General features: G+C 23.8%; 1 protein-coding gene across 1 annotated transcript in view; it reads left to right on the forward strand.

The window, feature by feature from the left end:
• LOC117170624 (cytosol aminopeptidase-like) overlaps nt 1–19,636 on the forward strand; it is a 46,650-nt gene extending 27,014 nt beyond the window's left edge. The window contains exons 5-8 of the mRNA XM_033357524.1: nt 507–825; nt 8,812–9,080; nt 13,147–13,325; nt 18,896–19,636. Coding sequence (XP_033213415.1) covers nt 507–825; nt 8,812–9,080; nt 13,147–13,325; nt 18,896–19,122 — 994 coding nt within the window. The 3' untranslated portion in view covers nt 19,123–19,636. The remainder of the gene's footprint in view (nt 1–506; nt 826–8,811; nt 9,081–13,146; nt 13,326–18,895) is intronic.
• Nucleotides 19,637–19,914: the final 278 nt, after the last annotated feature.

Below are 19,914 nucleotides of genomic sequence, written 5' to 3' on the forward strand. Positions count from 1 at the left end.
TGAAAATGGTATAATTTAGAACATTTTTAAATGCATTGATTGATTCTTCAATTTAGAGTATTGAAAATGATAACGTGGATATATATTTTTGGAACCATTTTAAACGTTTAAATTATTGAAAATTTGAGTACAAAATTGTTCAATGAAACATCTTTTAAACTTGAATTTTCAAACTTCAAAATTTCAAGAGTTTCACATTGAGGGCTTTCATTTGCAGCTCAGTTTTTATGGCCGTGAAAAATATTTGCGAACCGGGAAATGACCGGGAATTAATTTCGTCGATTAAAATCGCCAGCCTGGTATTTGTTTGAAAATTAATTTAGTTAACAATTTTTTACTCTGTTAGGGATGTGTAGAATGAACGTCTTGATTTAGAATAAATGTTTGTGCCTAGCGGCAAATATGAATATTTTGCTTTTAGTTGATCATACAAAACATTTTCAAACTTTGATTTAAATTTTTTCGTTTTTTGTTTGTTTGTTTGTTTGTTTTTTTTTTTTCTAAAGAAAAGAATGGAAGGTTGGACAGATTAAAGCCGAGGCTCAAAACTGGGCGAGAAAACTCTCGGACACCCCAGCTAATTTGTTGACTCCTACGATTTTCGCCGAGGAAGTGAAGAAGGTGCTTGGCAACCTTGGCGTTCGCGTCGATGTTCGAGACAAGGCCTGGGCCGAGAAAAAGGGAATGGGATCGTTCCTGAGTGTTTCTCGCGGTAGCAACGAGGAGCCAAAGTTCCTCGAAATTCACTACAAAGGTGGCTCCGACCCTCCAATCGCTTTCGTCGGCAAGGGAGTTACTTTTGACTCTGGCGGTATAAGTCTTAAGGTATAATATTTATTAATTTATTCATTAATTAAGGTATATTATTACTGGAATTAATTATTTTCTTGAAAGTTTTTATTTTTCGGTTGAAAATTCGAACTACTTTGGCAGCAATTCATTTATTTCGTTGAAAATTCGACTTATTCTGTTAAAAATGCAAATTTTTGGATTGAAAATTCGTCTTTTTGACAGAAAATTAATCTTCATGGCAGAAAATTCATTTCTTTTGTGGAAAATTTTACTATTTTGTTGCCATTTTTTAAATAAATTTTTCATACATAATAATTTATATATTTCTTATTATAACACATTTTTACAAGAATAAATTTTTCATTAAATTGATAAAGAATATTATATTTTATCATATTTTTACCAAGATTATTTTGATTTAGACCGTCTAAATATTTAATTTTATTAAATTATTTATCAAATTTGGGGTCATTAAAGAAATGAAAATTACACTTAATAAAAGTTTAAATTTTGGTGATAATTTAAATATTTTGTGGAATTTTTTTTTTATTTAAAATGATTATTGTCACTGAAAATATAACTATTTCATTTTTGTTTGCAAGTGGATATTTTTAATTGAAAATTTATCTTCTGTTTTGGTTCATAATTCCACTATTTGGTTGAAAATCCATATATTTTGATGAAAATTCGAATTTTTTCTTCTAAATCATTGTTTTCGTTTAAGATTCAACTTTTTTTGTTTGAAAATTCGTCTCTGTGGTTGAATTCAATTGCTTTTGATTTCAAATTGAAATCTTTTTTAGGTAAAACATCACCTATTAGATGTTTCATTGATAATTAATCTTTTTTGGTGAAAAACTCAATTATTTTTTATAGAAAATTCAACTATTTCGTTAAAAATTAAATTATCTGATTGAAAATTACCTTTTTTTTTGTTTAAATGTCATATTTTTGGATTGAAAATTCAAATCTTTTGAGTTGAGGAACGTTTGAGGAAAGTTCTTATTTTTTATTAGGGATTTAAAAATTATATTTTTGTTTAAAATGTATCTTTTTTAGTTAAAAATTCGTCTATTTTCTTGAAAATTCCACTATTTTGTTAAAGTTATCTTTTTAGGTCGAAAATTCAACGGTTTTATTGAAATTTCTTCCTTTTAGTTTCAAAATTGATCTTCATGATAGAAAATCCATTTCTTTGGAGGAAAATTTAACTAAGTTGTTGATATTTCTATTTTTAGAATTAATGTTTTAACAGAAATTTTTTGGCAACTTGAGGAAAATTCTCCTTTTTTATTGAAAATTTATTTCTTAGTTTGAATAATAGATTTTTTTGAAAAATCGTTTTTTGATGTTCAAAATGCATTTTTTAACCGAAAATTCAACTAATTATTTAGATATTTGTTTATCTTGGTGACAATTCAAACATTTTGTTGAATTTTTTTTTAGAGAATTATTTTTGTCACTGAAAATATAACTATTTCATTTTTGGTTGCAAATTGATATTTTAAATTGATCTTTTCTGATTAGAAATGCATATATTTCGTTAAAAATTAATCTTTGTTTGTTTGTAACAAATTTGGCAAAATCTTGCTTCAAAGTCATCTTGTTTGGTTGAAAATTCGACTATTTTTAGTTAAAAATTAATATTTAATATTTTTTAATTCTATTATTTTTATAAAAATTCCTCATTTTGGATGAAAATACGATATTTTGATTGTGTAATATTTATTTTGGTATAAAATTCAACTATTTGGTTGAAAATTCATATTTTTGGATTGAAAATTCAACTGTTTTTGTAGAAAATTAGTCTTTTTAGCCTGAAAATTCAACAATTTAGTTCACACATTTTCTCTTGCCTGAAAAATCTTTCTTGGTGGAAAATTAATATTTTTTGTGCAAAATTGGCCTTTAATTATTATTTTTTTGTTCAGTAGAAATTTTATCTGTTTTGGTTAAAAACGGAACCGTTTGGTTAAAAATGTATCAATTTTGACTGAAGATTTAAATATTTTGTTGAAAACTTATGTTTTTGGTTGAAGATTAAAAAATTTTTGTTGAAAATTCATCTAATTCATGGAAAATTGAACTATTTTGATGGACATTCATATTTTTTAGTGGAAATTTCATCTTTTTTTAGGTAAAAACGGATCAGGTTGGTTAAAAATTATTCTGTTCTGACTGAAGATACAACTATTTTTTTGAAAACTCACTTTTTTTTTGGTTGAAGATTCAAAATTTTGGTTGAAAATTCATCTCTGTAATTAAAAATTGAACTATTTTGATTGGAACTCTTCTTTTTTTTTGTATGAAAAATAAGTTTCTTAACTGTAAATTTAACTTTTCTATTTTTTGCTTGAAAATTTAGATTTTAAATTGAAAATTCAAATGTTTGCTTCAAAAGTGGTCTATCTTATTAAGTATTCACTGTTTTGCTTGAAAATTCAAGAGTTTGATTAAAAAATATTCTCTCTCTTGACTGAAAAATCTTGTTTAGATAAAAATTCGTATTTTTTGGTTGAATTCAACTTTTTTTAGATTTAAAATTAACATATTTTTTGGTTGAAATATCAACGATTACATTTTTCGTTAAGAATTCAACTGTTTGGATGACAATTTGGTTGAAAGTTAGAGTCTTCTGTTAAAAATTAATTTTTTTGGTTAAGATTGACCATTTTAATTCAAAATTTTTCGCTTTAGTTGAAAATGTATCTTTTTTTTTTTTATTTTTTTTGTGAGTTGTAAATTAATTTTTTGTACTGAAAATTTGATTTTTCCAGTTGAAATTTCAAATATTATGTTGAAGATTTGTCATATTAGTTGAAAATTCAAGTATTTTGTTGAAAATTCTTGTTTTTCTAAATTTTGGGGTAAGTATTTACTTGACTCAAAGTCAATTTGCTTTGTTAAACATACATTTTTACATTCTCATCCTAATGAGAAGATATTGGTTTCAAGTAAAATTAAACATCGGTTCTCATAAAGTCTCCATGTATTGAGACCCCCTGAGTCAAAAAAAAAAAAAGATTTTTACGAAGGTGTTTGTAATTATTCAATTTCGGGTTAAAAAGTGATCTTTTTGGGTTGAAAATTCATATTTCTAGTTTAAAATTCAACTGAATTTCGAGAATAGGAAGACAAAATAAAAATTTGTTTGAATTATTATTGATTGAATTTGAAGTTCTTTAACATTAATTTTTTGAATTAAAAATTTGATTATGTTAGTTTTTTATTGAGACAATTTATCTTTTTTAGTAAAAACTAATTTTTGTTGTTGAAAATTGAAGTATTTTAGTTGCAGATTAATTGTTTTTCTTTAAAACTCATCTTTATGATTTAAAATTCAACTATTCCAGTTGAAGAAGCATAATTTTAGTTTAAAATTCATCATTCAGGTTGAAAATTGATCTATTGTCTTGAAAGTCCGTTGTTATTCTGTTAAAAATTAATGTTTTCAACTAAAATTTTAAGCATCCTATTTTTTAAAAAGGATATTTAGAATGAACATCATGAATTAAAATAAGTTTTTGCGTTTAGCGGAAAGTATGAATATGTTACTTTTATTTGACCGTGAAAATTTAAAAAAAACTTGAAAGTTTTATATATTAATAGTACTGACCGAATCCATTTAAAATCGCAAAACCTATCGACGGTGAAATATGTTGTTTTTTTAGCGGGAATTAGGAGATATATATTTTTCCAATTTGCAAACGGAATTTTTTATAAAAAGTTATGCGTACTTGAATTTTGTATTTTGTTTTTAAAAAAAAAACCTGAATTTTTTTATTCAAACCTCGCTAACTTTCGAGCTAATTGAGATATTTATTATTTCCTTTTTCATTCTAATAGTGGTCATCATTTTTAGAAAGTTCGTTTGTAATAAAAAAGAATTCTCCTGCCTACAAAAGTTATTGACCAAGCATCAAAAATGGTGACAGTGAATTTTTTTTACCGGGAATTTTGTAAATTTGTAGAAGAAATATCTGTCCGCGTTCGATTTTAAGTTTTTAAATAATTAGTGGAATTGTTATGTTTTTCAATTATGCTATTATTTAGCTTATAATGCGTAATTCAAGATTTTCTTACTTGTAATTTTTATGTTTGAGCTTACATTTTTAATTTAAAGAATTTTTAAAACAAAATAAAAGCCTTTGATGTTGAAAATTTTTGATAAAAAAATTTTATTTCATAAATAAATTTTTTAAAATTTATCTGCACTTTAAGTAATAAAAAGTGAACAAAAACGATTTGACAAAACGATTTTAAACAAGTTAAAAATTTAAGAATTTTCAGATTTTAACGTTAAAATTTAAACGGTTTCAATTTGGAAGTCTTAGTCATTAAACAAATGTGAAGGTGTGACTGAAAGTTTATAAACCATTTTCAACTTAAAAATAAATTCATAATAATATATTCTTAATTAAAGGATTTTTAACTAATTTTAAATATTGTTTTAGTCTAAAATATTCCATTTTTAACCCATTCAATTTGAAATTTGTAATTAAAAGAAAGATTAAGTATTGAATAATTAGCAATATTTGAATTTTTATTTAAGACAAGTAAATTGAAACCAAATATTTAAAATTAAAGAATCTTTAACTAAATTGTTTAACATAGAAAACCGGGAATCGTTAAAATTTCGAAGAGCATTTAAACTTTGAACGTTACAATTTTAATTGTTGTATTTGAAAAATGCCTAATTTGTCAGTGAAATTTTTTAATTTTGATGTATAATTTACAAATGTTCATTTGTAGAATTTTTTTTGTAATTTTAAGAGATATTTAGGAGTTTTAAAAAGATTAAAAATTATCATGCAAATTGGAGATAGTTTTCTTAAAATGTTCTAGAATCTTTTTTGAAAATTTTGTTTAAATCTTTGAAAAGTTTTTAAAATATTCTCTTAAAATAATTTTTCAAAATGAAAAATTATTTTTTATTTTCTTAGGAATCTTAAGAAAATGTTTTTATTGTTTTGAAGCCTTTCACGATTCTTGAAAAGAATCTAATTTTTTGTTTAAAATCTGCGAAAATCTACATTTTCTTTTATATTAGGCTATCATTTCGAGTTTTACATTAAGTTTGAATCTTTTAAAAACTTCTACATGTCTCTTAAAATTACTCAAATTTCGCCTACAAATAATAAATGTTCAATTGTTATTTCTGAATCCAAATTGTAAAGAAATGTAAAATTTACAGGGTTTTCTGAAAGTTTAAAAAAAAATTAAATTAATTTTGACAGATATTTAGAAATTCTGAAAAAAATTCCAAAATAATAAAAAATTTTCATTTTTAATTTGAAGAATTTGTAAATGCTTTCTTAAAGACTTGAACAAATACAAAATAAAAGCCTTTAGTGTTGAAAATTTTGGATAAAAAACATTTTTATTTAACAAATAAATTTTTTTAAGTTTATCTGTACTTTAAGTAATAAAAGGTTTAAAAAAATGATTTGGTAAAACGATTTTAAACCAGTTAAAAATTTAAGAATGTTCAGATTCTAACGTTAAAACTTAAACGGTTTCAATTTCAAAGTCTTGGTCATTAAACAATGCGAAGGTGAGACTGAAAGTTTATTAACTAGTTTCAACTTAAAAATAACTTCATAATAATATTTTCTTAATTAAAGGATTTAAAAAAAATTTAATATTGTTTAAGTCGAAAATATTCCATTTTTAACCCATTCAATTTGAAATTATTAATGAAAAAAAAAATTAATTATTGAATATTTAGCAATATTTGAATTTTTATTTAAGAAAAGTAAATTGAAACCAAATATTTAAAATTAAATAATCTTTAACTGAATTGTTTGACATAGAAAACCGAGAATCGTTAAAAATCCGAAGAACCTTTAAACTTTGAACGTTACATATTTAATGATTGTATTTGAAAAATGCCTAATTTGTAAGTGAAATTTTTAAATTTTGGATGTATAATTTACAAATGAACATTTGTAGAAAAAATTTGCGTAATTTTAAGAGATATTTAGGAGTTTTAAAAAGATTAAAAATTATCATACAAATTTCTGAAAATCTTCTAGAATCTTTTTTGAAAATTTTGTTTAAATCTTGGAAATCAAAATAAAAAATTATTTTTAATTTTTCTACGAATCTTAAGAAAATGTTTTTATTCTTTTGAAGCCTTTAAAAATTCTTGAAAAGAATCAAAAATTTTGAAAATTTTGTTTTAATCTTTGAAAAACTTTTTAAATATTCTCATAAAATAATTTTCAAAATAAATAGTTATTTTTAATTTTCCTAGGAATCTTAAGAAAATGTTTTTATTCTTTTAAAGCCTTTCACAATGCTTGAAAAGAATCTAATTTTTTTGTTTAAAATGTGGGAAAATCTACATTTTGTTTTTTTTTTCTTGAATCTTTTCAAAACTTCTACATATCTCTTAAAATTACTCACATTTCGCCTACAAATAATAAATGTTCAATTGGTATTTGTACATCCAAATTGTAAAGAAATTTTCTAAAATTTGTAGGATTTTCTAAAATTTGTAGAAAAAATTCAATTAATTTTGACAGTTATTTGGAAGTTCTGAAAAAATTTCTAAAATAATTTAAAATTTAAAACAAATTTGTTAGTTGAGTTACAAATTTTTCAATATTTGATGTTTCTAGCTTAAAATTCCTTGAAATTATATGATTTAAAAAATTTTAAATTTCATTTGTTGATCTTTTAATTTAGAGAATTGAAATTGAGTGCTTTCATTTAAAGCCCAGTTTTTATTATCTCTATTGGGAAATTTTGTAGCTTTAGTGTTCCATTTTTTAAATTTCATTGACCGTGACAAATGTTTGCGAATCGGCAAATGACGGGGAATTTATTTCGTCGATTAAGACGGGCACCCTGATCTAATTTACAAAATATCGTTATTATCAAAGTACAAGTTAAAACAAAAATGGAAAAAAATGTAAAAGTGGGTTTTTTGAGAAAACCGATTCTTAAGTTTTTTTTTAGGAAAATCGCTGTCATTTTTTAAATTTGAAACCTTTTTTTCAATTTTTCGGTGAAACCGAAAATCAGGTTTTCACGATGGCGTCTGTCTGTCCGTCCGGCCGTCCGTCCGTCCGTCCGTAAACACGATAACTCTCGAAAAAATGAACGAATCAAATTCATCTTTGGCACAATTTTTTTAGGTCCTAAAAGAAAGGACGAGTTCGTGAACCAGCCATTTTTGGTAAAAATTCAAAAAGTGAGCGCATTTTGAATATTTTTAAGACCACTTTTTTCTGAATTTCAAAATTATATATACGGATATTTATAGTATTAAAAAGAACAAACAATTTATTCTTATGACTTTTTTCGATAAAAAGAAAATTAGAGTTATAGCGTTTTCAAAATTTTTCTTATCAACCGAAAATCAAAATTTAAAGCCGAAAAACGCACGATATGATAACAAGTCAAGAGAAGAAAAAATTTTTGCATTTTCTTCAAAAATCGAAAATTCTAATTTCGATTGCACGAAAAATAACGGAAAATAAAAAATTCCATTTTGTGGACAAACTAGGTAGGATACGATAAAAGATTAATTAACAAAAATGATTATCCCAAAAAAGATCTAGAATTTCGTTAAGAATCACTTCTTCATAGGACTCGTATTTTTTGTTTTAGTCGTGAAAAATAACGTTGGATAAAAATAAAATAAAAAAAAATGTGTGGAAAAACGACGAAAGTTGCGAGAAAAAAAAAGATTAAACCTCAAAAAGCCTACAGAGATTTGAGAAACTTAATCTTTGACTATACTTAATTAAGTAGACAATTCAGAATATGAAGACGCATATAAATACTGCCATCTAAAAGCGATCTTTTTGATAAAATTTTTTTCAATCATTCCAAATGTAAAGAATAAATATCCGAGCGCGAAGCGCGAGATTCAACCGTCGCGCGTCCTAGGCGCGCTCAAAGTTGCGAGCCGCGCGCATAGCGCGCGACCAGACTGTGCCCGCTGGGCGGACACATTTTTTTTTTAGCGGATACCCTGTTTTTGAAAAAGAAAAATATGTGTGAATTCAGCCAGGTGCATTGATGTCTGAGATGAGAGCTGACATGGGGGGTGCGGCCTGCGTTGTTGCGGCAATCAAAGCTGCGGCCGAATTGAAACTGAAAAAAAATATAGTGGGTTTGATACCTCTAACGGAAAATTTGCCTTCCGGACATGCAACTAAACCTGGAGATTTGGTTACCGCTATGAATGGCAAAACAATAATTGTTGACAACACGGATGCTGAGGGACGTCTCATTCTTGCTGATGCCTTGTGTTATGCACATGAATTTTCACCAAGGTATTTATTTTTCTTCTTTTGTTTGTAATGTGTACTTTAAATACTTTTAATTTCAGGTTGGCCGCTGGTCCGGGTAACCGGGAATTTTTTGAGCCCGGGAAAATCCGGGAAATGACAGTGAATTTATTTTTTACGGGGAATTTTACAATTTTTTAAAAATAATTTAATTGTTATCTATTTCAATCATGATTCCATTTAGTTTACAATGCATAATTTTAAAATCTTTTATTTAAACAATTTTCCATTTTGTTTTTAAGTGTACGTCTTTAATTTAAAGAATTTCAAGATGCTGTCTATCTTAAAGGTTTAAACAATTGAAAATTAAAAGTGTTTGAAGTTGAAAATTTTGAATATAAATAAATATGTAAATTATTTTTTAAATGGATCTGTACTTTAGGTATTAAAAAGCGAACGATAATTGATTTGACAAAACAATTCTAAATCCGTTCAAAATTTAATTTAAAATATAAATAAAAATTTAATTACAGATTTTAACGTTAAAAATCGGTATTAATTCGGAAGTCTTACTCATTAAAAAATTGTAAACGCCCGATTTAACTTTAGTTTCATAATAATATATTCATCATTAAAATCTAGTATTAAGTTTAAAATAATGTTTCAGTCTAAAATATTCAATTTTTAACCCATTCAATTAAAAATTTTGTAATAAAAAAAAACAGCTATTTAATATTAAGTAATATTTTACTGTTCATTTGAGTTCAAAAGAATAAAAAAATGTTTTCTTAAGATTCTCAGTAAAATTGAAAGTTATTTATCATTTTAAATAATTATTTTAAGAGAATATTTTAAAGAATTTATTTTTTTAATTTCTGGATTTTCTAAAAATTGTGGAAAAACTGCGATAAATATTTTTTTAAATTAAACGAATGTCCTACCATTGTTAGAAAATTCTGTAAATTTTAAAAGATTTCTTTTAAATCTTCCAGATTTTTTTTTGTTGACAATTTTGGAAATCTTCTAAAATATTTAAATAATTTTTCAACAACAATTTTTCAATGTCAGACTTCGCACTCTTTTTCCTTATTCATTTATGTTGCTATTTTCTAAAAAATTCCTCTTTTTGTCATGTTTTCGAGAAACTTGGTTAAAAATTCAACGTTTTTTTGTAAAAAATGTTTATTTTCAGGTTAAAAATTCTATTATTTTATTCAAAAATTCAATTTTTTGATTGAAAATTCATATGTTTCGATTGAGAATTGTACTACTTGGTTTACAGTTAAGTTACTTTGTTAAAAATTAATTTTTTTGATTGAATTTTACTGTTCTTATTTAAAATTGAATTATTTTTTTATTTAAAATGCAACTATGTGGTTGGAAGTTGAACTACTTTGTTAAAAAGTATTTTTTTTTGCTTTATATTCACTTGTTTAGTTAAAAATTAAATTGTTTCACTAAAAATTGAACTATTTGATTTTTAATGATTGAATATTCACCTTTTTAGAGCACAAATTCAACTCCTTGGTGTAAAGTTAGACTACTTTTTTTTAATTTAATTTTTTTGTTGTTGAAAAATTTTTTATTTTAGTTGAAACTATCGTTTTGGGGGGGGGGGGAATCATTTTCTTAAATTGAAAATTTAACTATTTTGTTGAAAATTCATATTCTTAGGCTGAAATTTCAACTATTTTATAGAAGAATCGTTTCTTTGAATTGAAAAATTCACAATTTGGTATAAAATTCAACTATTTGGCAAAAAATTCATTTTTTTTTATTGTAAATAATTCTCCTCAATAAAAATTACACTTCATTTTTTGTTAAAAATTTATCTTTTATGGCTTAAAAATTCAAATATTTAGTTCAAAATTTGTAGAAAAAAAATGTACACTAAAAAATAATCAAATAACATTTGGACTAACATTACGTCCATTATTCAAAATATTTAGTTGAAAGTGTATGTAATTTGTTAAAAATTCCTATTTTTTTTTGTAGAAAATTCAACTATTTGTTGATAATTCATGTTTTTGTAAATGTATTTTCCAACTGAAAATTTTATTGTTTTATTTTTGGTTGAAAGTCGATCGTTTTTAGTCGAAAATTCAACTGTTGAGTTGAAAATGCAGGTAATTCGTTGTAAATTTCGTCTTTTTGGGTAGAAAATACATACTTTTTTTAAGGTCGTTATATTTGTTAAAGTTTTCTTTTTGAAAATTTTTCTTTTCGGGTTGAAAATTCTATTATTTTAATTAAAATTTAACTATTTATTTAAATATCAATTTTTTTCAAATCAATTGTTTTGAAAAAATCTAACTTTTTAGGTTTAAAATTTTATTATTTTATTTAAAAATTCAACTATTTGATTGAAAATTAAAATTTGTTTAAAAATTCGTGTTTTCAGATTAAAAATTCAAATATAAACTTGATTGAAAGATGAACTTTAATAAAATCCATTTTTTTTCATTCATTTTTTTAAACTGAAAATTGAACTGTTCCATTTTTTGTTGAAAATTGATAATTTTTTATTGAAAATTCGTCTTCTTTTATAAATAATCTTTTTCGTTGAAAATTCATCAAATTGGTTGGAAGTTAAGCTACTTTGTTAAAGATCTTTTTATTAGTTAAAAATTTTTTGTCGGGAAATCGTCTTTTTGGGTTAAAACATCTATTATTTTGGTCGAAAATGTAACTATTAATTTAAAAATCCATATTTTTTTTAAAAATGAATTGTTTTGTAAAAAATGTAACTTTTTAGGTTTAAAATTTTATTATTTTATTTAAAAATTCAATTATTTGATTGAAAATTGAAATTTGTTTGAAAATTCGTATTTTCCGGTTAAAAATTTAAATATGAACTTGATTGAAAGTTGAACTTTAATAAAAACCATTTTTTTATTGAAAACTTAACATTTTGTTTAATAATTCATCTTTCTGCATTGAAAATTCATGTTATTTTTTGGTAGAAAAAAATTTTCTTGGTTGAAAATTCAACTGCTCAGTTGAAAGTTGAACTAATTTGTTAAAAATTTATGTTGTTGATTTAAGCTTTGTCTCTTTGATTTAAAAATTGAACCATTTTTTTTCTGAAATGAAATTTTTTAACTGAATATTAAACTTTTTCATTCTTGGTTGCAAAATGTTTTTTTTTTGGAATTTCAACTTTTTGGTTAAAAATCTTTTCATTGGTTGAAAATTTATCTATTTTGTTAAAAATTCGTTTTTTCGCTTGAAAATTAATTTTTTAATCTGAAAATTGAACTATTCTATTTTTGGCTGAAAATGTATCCTTTTAATTTAAAAGTTTAATTATTTGTTGACAGATTTATCTTGTTAAGTTGAAAATTTAACTATTTTGTTCAACCTTTTTTTTTCAAAATTAATTTTTGTACTAATAATTTAACCAATATTTTTTTTTGTTAGAAGTATTTTTTTTAAATTAAACTGTTGTGTTAGAAATTCGTCTTTTTCGCTTGAAAATGCAAGATTATGCTTGAATTTTTTCTTTCTTTTGTCTTAAAAGTCTTTTTTACTTGACCATTCAACTGTTTTGTTAAAAATTCATCTCTTTTGGTTTATATTTTGAACAGCTTTAAAAATTAATTTTTTAAACTGAAAATTGAATACTTGCAGTTGAAGATTTACTGTTGAAAATGCATATCTCTTTGGTTGAAAATTCGTTTTTTTTTGTTGTTAAAAATTATGTCTTTTTATCTGAAAATGTAACTGTTCCATTTCTGCTAAAAAATGTATCTTTCTAATTTGTAAATTTATCGTTTCATATTTAAAAGTCAACTATTTTCTCGAAAATTCGACTTTTTAGCTTAAAAACTCAACTCTTGTTTCAAATTCATCTCTTTTTGTAAAAAAAAAATTATTTTTGTCAAATTTCAACTATTTTGTTTAAAATGCAGTACACTTCACTTGAAATTTGAGGAATTTAAAGTGTTTTATATTTAATTAAATATGATACCTACAGTAATTTCAATTAAAAATGTGTTTTTCTATCTATCATTATTTTCTTTTTGTTTATTTTCCCGGACTCTGAAACTTGTTCAATATTTTTATAGTTTTTCTGTTTTCTTTTTCCATTTTTTGATATTTTTTTTTGCAGATTTATCCTAGATATCGCAACTCTGACTGGTGCTGTAAGATTTGCCTTAGGATCAGCCGCAACTGGTGTTTTTAGTAACAACACGGAGCTCTACGAATCTTTAAATAGAGCTGGAAGACTGAGCGGGGACAGAACCTGGAGATTGCCTTTGTGGCAACATTTCACGGACCACATAGCAAGTAAGAGAACTATTTTTACTATATTTAAACAAAAAATTCTCTTAATACTCTCTTAAAATTGCCATTTTTGGCAATTTTTTTTACCAATTTTATGTTTATACTGATTTTTTTAGTGTTTGTTTATAGAAAATTCGGTAATAAATCAAGAATTAAAATAAAAAAGTGATTTTCAGAGTGAGTGTTGAATTTTGCTTAATTTAATATTATGTGACATTTGTTCCGGGCATTATTGAATTTTTAAACTAAGGAAGGTCCATTTTTAATCAAAAATGAAATAGTTAAACTTTTAATTTAAAAAAAAAAAGAATTTTCTGCCAAATAGTTCATTTTTTTTACTAAATTATTTAACATTCAAGACTGAATGGTGAATTTTGTATAAAAAACATTTGAATTTCCAATTGAAAAATATGGAATTTTACTTAAAAAAGAACCATTTTCGACCAAAAATGAAATAGGTAAATTCCCAATTACCGAAGTAATTTTTCAAAAACAAAAAAACGAATTTGTAACAAAAAAAAAAGATTAATTTCTAACACAAAAGGATAATTTAATAAAAAAAAAACTAATTTAAAAAAATCAAGATTCCTCAACCAAAAAGTTGAATTTTAAGAAAGAAAGAAATATTTGTTAAACTATTTACCAAAAAGATGCATTTTTTTATCGAAAAAATGAATTTTTAACCAAATTCCAGAATTCTTGACCAAAAAGTTGAGCTTTCAACTAAAAAATACAAATTTTTAAACCAAAAGGATAATTTAATATAAAAAAAAATAAAAAATTCCGAACTAAAAAGTTTATTTCTCAATAAAGAAAGGAAAAAATTGTTTGAATTTTAAGAAAGTAGTTCAACTTTAAAACCTAGTTGTTGAATTTTTAACTAAAAAGATTAAGTTTTTACGGAAAAAAATGAATTTGTAACAAAATTTAATACTAATTTTTTAACCCAAAAGGATAATTTAATATAAAAAAAGACGAATTTAAAAAAATGCAAAAATTCCGAACTAAAAAGTTTAATTTTTAATTTAAAATAGAAAATTTTAATGGTTTAAGTTTTAAGAAAGTAGTTCAACTTTAAAACCTAGTTGTTAAATTTTTAACCAAAAATTTAATTTTTGACCGAAAAAACGACTTTTTAACCAAATTCAAGCATTCTTAACCAAAAAGTTTAATTTTCAACTAAAAAAGATGAATTTTTAAACAAAAACATTAATTTACTACTAAAAAAATACGAATTTTTAACCAAATTTGAGAATTCTGAACCAAAAAGTTTAATTTTCAGCTAGAAAAGATGAATTTTTAAACAAAAAGATTAATTTACTACTAAAAAAAATACGAATTTTAAACAAAATTTAAGAATCCTTAGCCAAAAGTTGAATTTTTAACAAAGAAAGGAAAAAAATTGTTTTAACTTTCAAGAAAGTAGTTTGAATTTAAAACCTATTTGTTACATTCTTAACGAAAAAAGATGAATTTTTAAACAAAAAGATTATTTTTTTACCAAAAGAAAAAAATGAATTTTTAAAGAAATTCAAGAATTCACAACCAAAAAGTGGAATTTCCAACTAAAAATATTGAATTTTTAAACAAAAAGATTAATTTACTACCAAAAAAGATGAACTTTTAGCAAAATTTAAAGAATTCCGAATATTGAATTTTTAAACAAAAAGGTTAATTTACTACCAAAAAAGATGAACTTTCAACAAAATTTAAAGAATTCCGAACCAAAAAGTGGAACTTTGAACTAAAACAGAAGAATTTTTAAACAAAAAGTATAATTTCCTTCTAAAAAAAATGCGAATTTGAAAAAAATTAAGAATTCCGAAATAAAAAGTTTAATTTTTAATAAAGAAAGAAAAAAATTTGTTTTAACTTTCAAGAAAGTAGTTCAACTTTAAAACCTAGTTGTTAAATTTTTAAACAAAAAATTGAATTTTTGACCGAAAAAACGACCTTTTAACCAAATTCAAGCATTCTTTACCAAAAAGTTGAATTTTCAACTAAAAAAGATTAATTTTTAAACCAAAAGGATAATTTATTACAAAAAAAGACGAGTTTTTAAAATAATGAAAGAATTCCGAACTAAAAAGTTGAATTTTTAATAAAGAAAGAAAAAAAATGATTTAACTTTTAATAAAGTAGTTCAACTTTAAAATCTAGTTGAATTTTTCACCATAAAGTTGAATTTTTGACCGAAAAAAAAGTTTTTTTTTAACAAAATTCAGGAATTTCTAAACAAACAGTTCAATTTTCAACTAAAGAAGAATTTTTAAACAAAAAGGTTAATTTACTACTAAAAAAATACGAATTTTTAATAAAATTTAGGAATCCTCAACCAAAGAGTTGAATTTTTAAGAAAGAAAGAAAAAAAAACTGTTAAATTTGTAAGAAAGTGGTTCAATTATAAAACCTATTTGTTACATTCTTAACGAAAAAACTGAATTTTTAAACAAAAAGATCAATTTTTGACCAACAGAAAAAAAAACGAATTTTTAACGAAATTCAAGAATTCTGAACCAAAAAGTGGAATTTCCAACTAAAAATATTGAATTTTTAGACAAAAAGATTAATTTTCTACCAAAAAAGACGAACTTTTAACAAAATTCAAGAATTCCGAACAAAAAAGTGGAATTTTGAACTAAGATGAACTAAGACGAAAAAAAATAAGACGAACTAAGATGAATTTTTCAACATAAAGATTAATTTATTACGAAAAAAAAAGAACAATTTTTAAAAAAATTCTAGAGCTCCCAAACAAAAAGTTAAATTTATACCCCTAAAGTGGTAGCGTAGTTTGTGGACAATTCCTTATTTAATTTTTTTTCTTCGTCATTTTCGGTTGAAAATGTAATTATTTTGTTGAATATTTAATTATTTTGTCCAAAAATTATTTTTTTTTAGATTGAGAAATTTGTTTAAAATCGTATTTTTTGTTTGTTGAAAAATCGTATTTTGCTTGGCAATTCAACTATATGTTCAAATTTAATTTGCAATAAAATCTAAGTCAATTTTCAACGAAACAGTATAATTTTCAACCAAAAAGATTCATAATTTTAATTTAAAATTCACTTCTGGTTGAAAATGTAATTACTTTTTTTTTAAATAAAATTATCTTCTGTTTTTTAGTGAAAATTCAACTATTTGGTTGAAAATTGGTATTATGCATTTAAAAATTAAGCTATTTGTTTGAAAATTTATGTAATTTGTTGAAAATTCGTCTTTTTCTAGAAAATTAATCTTTATGGTTCAAAATAAATCTATTTTGCATAAAATTCAACTATTCCAGTTGAAGATTCATCAATTCAGTTGAACATTCATAGTTGGGTTGAAAATTAATTTCTTTTTTAACTATTATATTTCTAATTGAAAATGCATCTTTTGTAGCTAAAAATTCGACAATTTGGATGAAAATGTACCTTTTCTTAATGAAAATTCAACTATTTCGTTGAAAACTCACGTATTTTCTCAAAAAGTCAATTTTTTAGCAGAAAATTAGCTTTTTCTTTAAAAGTTAATCTTCTTGTTTAAAAATGGAAGTATTCAAGTTAAATATTTATCATTTTTTAGTTTAAAATTCATCATTTATGTTGGAAATAAAATTATATGGTTGAAAGTTAAACTCTTTTGTTAAAAAATGATTCTTTTGTTTTGAAAATTCACCTTTTTGATTAAAAAAAATTTTTGATTTAAACATGAGATGTTTGATTAAAAATTTGTTTTTCTGTGGATTTTTTTTTGTTAAAAGTTTTTTTGCAACCGAAAATGGAACTATTATTTCAGTTTAATATTTCAAAATTTTAGTTAAAAATTTATCTCTTTAGTTGAAAATTCGTCTTTTATGGCAGAAATTAATTTTCTGGGTTGAAAATTTAATTATTTTGGTAAAAAATTAAATTATTCTAGTTAAAGTTTCATCATTTTAGTTGAAAATTCATATTTTCGGTTTATAATTCAATTATATTCCAGCTAAATATTTACAATTTTATTTGAAAATTCATCAATTTTTTTTAAATTCCACTATTTCAATTGAAGATTCATTTCTGCAGTTTAAAACTGTAAAGTTTTATTTTAAAGTAATTTTTTTATTCAAAACATGTTACTATTCCAGTTTCGGTTGAATTTTTTTTTTTTTTTTTTTTTTTTTTTTTTTTACTATTTCTAGATAAAAATTCAACAATTTGGATGAAAATGTGTCTTTTTTTTATTGAAAATTAAACTATTTAGTTGAAGACTCACGTCTTTTGTTAGGTCAATTTTTTGGCAGAAAATTATCTTTTTCTTTAAAAGTTAATCTTCTTGTTTAAAAATTCATCTTTTCGTTAAAAATTTAAGTATTTAAGTTAATTATTTATCAGTTTTTGGCTTAAAATTCAGCATTTATGTTGAAAATAAAACTATCAATTGAAAGTTAAATTTTTTTGTTAAAAAATGATTTTTTTGTTTTAAAGATTCATCGTTTTAATTTAAAACAAAAATTATTGAAACATGTGAATGTTTGATTAAAAACTTGTTTTTCTTTGGATATTTTTTGGTTCAAAGTTTTTTTTTTATGAAAATGTAACTATTATTCCAGTTTAATATTTAATAATTTTAGTTATAAATTAATCTCTTTGGCTAAACATACATTTTTTAATTAAAAATTGAATCAATATATTTTTTAGTTTAAAATTCGCCCTTTTTGGTAAAAATTAATTTTCTTGGTTGAAAATTAATTATTTTGGTAAAAAATTCAATTATTTTAGTTATAGATCCATTCATAAATATTTACAATTTTATTTGAAAATTCATCACTTTCTTTTTAAATTCCACTATTTCAGTTGAAGATTCATTGTTTCAGTTAAAAACTCTTATATTTGGTTTTGAAGTAATTGTTTTAATTAAAAATGTTACTATTCCATTTTCGGCGGTTTTTTTTTTGTTTAGTTCAAAATTCAATTATATGATTGGAAAATTGTCTTCTTTAATTAAAAATTCAACTATTTCGTTGAAAATTCTTTTTTGAAAAATTGTATTTTTTGGTAGAAATTTAATCTGTTTATTCAGAAATTAATCTTCTTGTTTAAAAATTCATCTTTTTGGTTTGAAGATTCAAGTGTTCCAATCAAATATTTATAATTTTAGTTGAAGATTCATAATTTTATTAGAAAATTTATCACTTTGGTTGAAAATTGATTTTTTTTTTGTAACAAAAATGGATATTTTTTATTGGAAAATTTATGTATTTTTTTCAAAATTAATTTATTTTGCAATTTTTGCATTTTGCGGAAACTATGAATACATGACTTTCAGTCAACCGGGAAATGACCGGGAATTTGAAATCGTCCGCAAAATCGTCACCCTGTAAATTCATAATTTAATCAACTAAAATAAAAAAAAAATAATATAAATAATAAAGTTCCTCGACTGTAGATAACATAGAAATCACTTTTCTAGATTGACAAAAATGATTAAAATAATGATAACTTGAATTTTACTGCTCGTCAGAAGTAAATTCTCGGGTTTTGCCATTAAATTCCCGATTTCCAGGTCAAGAAGTCGCCATCCGGGTAATGATTAATCCGGTATTTTTTCAGAGGCAGAAAAGTCTGCAGATTTGAATAATCTGGCGAAAAATAGCAAGGCAGGTTCCTGCACCGCAGCAGCATTTTTGCGGGAATTTGTTGACAGTAAAATTCCCTGGATGCACCTCGACATTGCTGGGGTGATGGGGCCTGGTGAGAGTGGACATGCCTATATTCCTGGAGGAATGACGGGACGCCCAACGCGCACCATCATCACCTTCCTCGAGAAGTCCTCCTAAACGCAACACCATTTTTATATACATAAAATACTCTTCTTTCCTACGCGCGATAACTACTAATTGCTCCATGAATTCTCGCCTCGAAATTCGAAAGATAGAAGGGTAGAATTCACTGATACATTGTTACCGTTTCCTAACTTTTACAGCATTTATGGTCTCTTCATCTAACTCTCAAACTTCTCTTTTCTTTACTTTACTTTACTTTTTGTTACATATTTCGATGAACGTAATTATTTACGTAAGAGCCAATCAAAGATATTCGACTAATGGAACACAACATTAGTATAAAAGAAAAAAGAAAAAAAAAGTAACGTGCCTATCTTATATTATTTAAGATACGTTTGTTAATTGGCAAACAATAAACATCGTCTGAAATTAGGGTAAGGAATTTTTTTTTTTTAAAGTTTTAGGATCAGAGTCGAAAAATCGACGAGAGGCACGAGTCATTTAGAATGTTTTTACTTTACAATGTACCTTTTTTGTAATAAATAATAATCAGTCGATTTATTCTTTATGCACGCACTTTTTATTCGAAAAAGATATTTATAACGCTATAAAGTTAATTACAAACGATTGGACAATAAAACCCGTGGTGGTTGGAATTTTTATTTTCTAAAAAGCTAATCGAGCCCTTAACTTAATCTAAATATGCCTTGCAATTTAAAAAATACAAGTAATAATTAATTAATCCATAAATTTACATTACAAGTTGTATGTACAGTTTGCTGCTTTAGTAGTCAATTCGAAGAAGCTATCCAGATTTTCTAGACAGAACACCACTTGCTATCGATC

This window comes from Belonocnema kinseyi, chromosome 4 (genome assembly GCF_010883055.1).
Source record: "Belonocnema kinseyi isolate 2016_QV_RU_SX_M_011 chromosome 4, B_treatae_v1, whole genome shotgun sequence".
Classification (NCBI taxonomy): Eukaryota; Metazoa; Arthropoda; class Insecta; order Hymenoptera; family Cynipidae; genus Belonocnema; species Belonocnema kinseyi.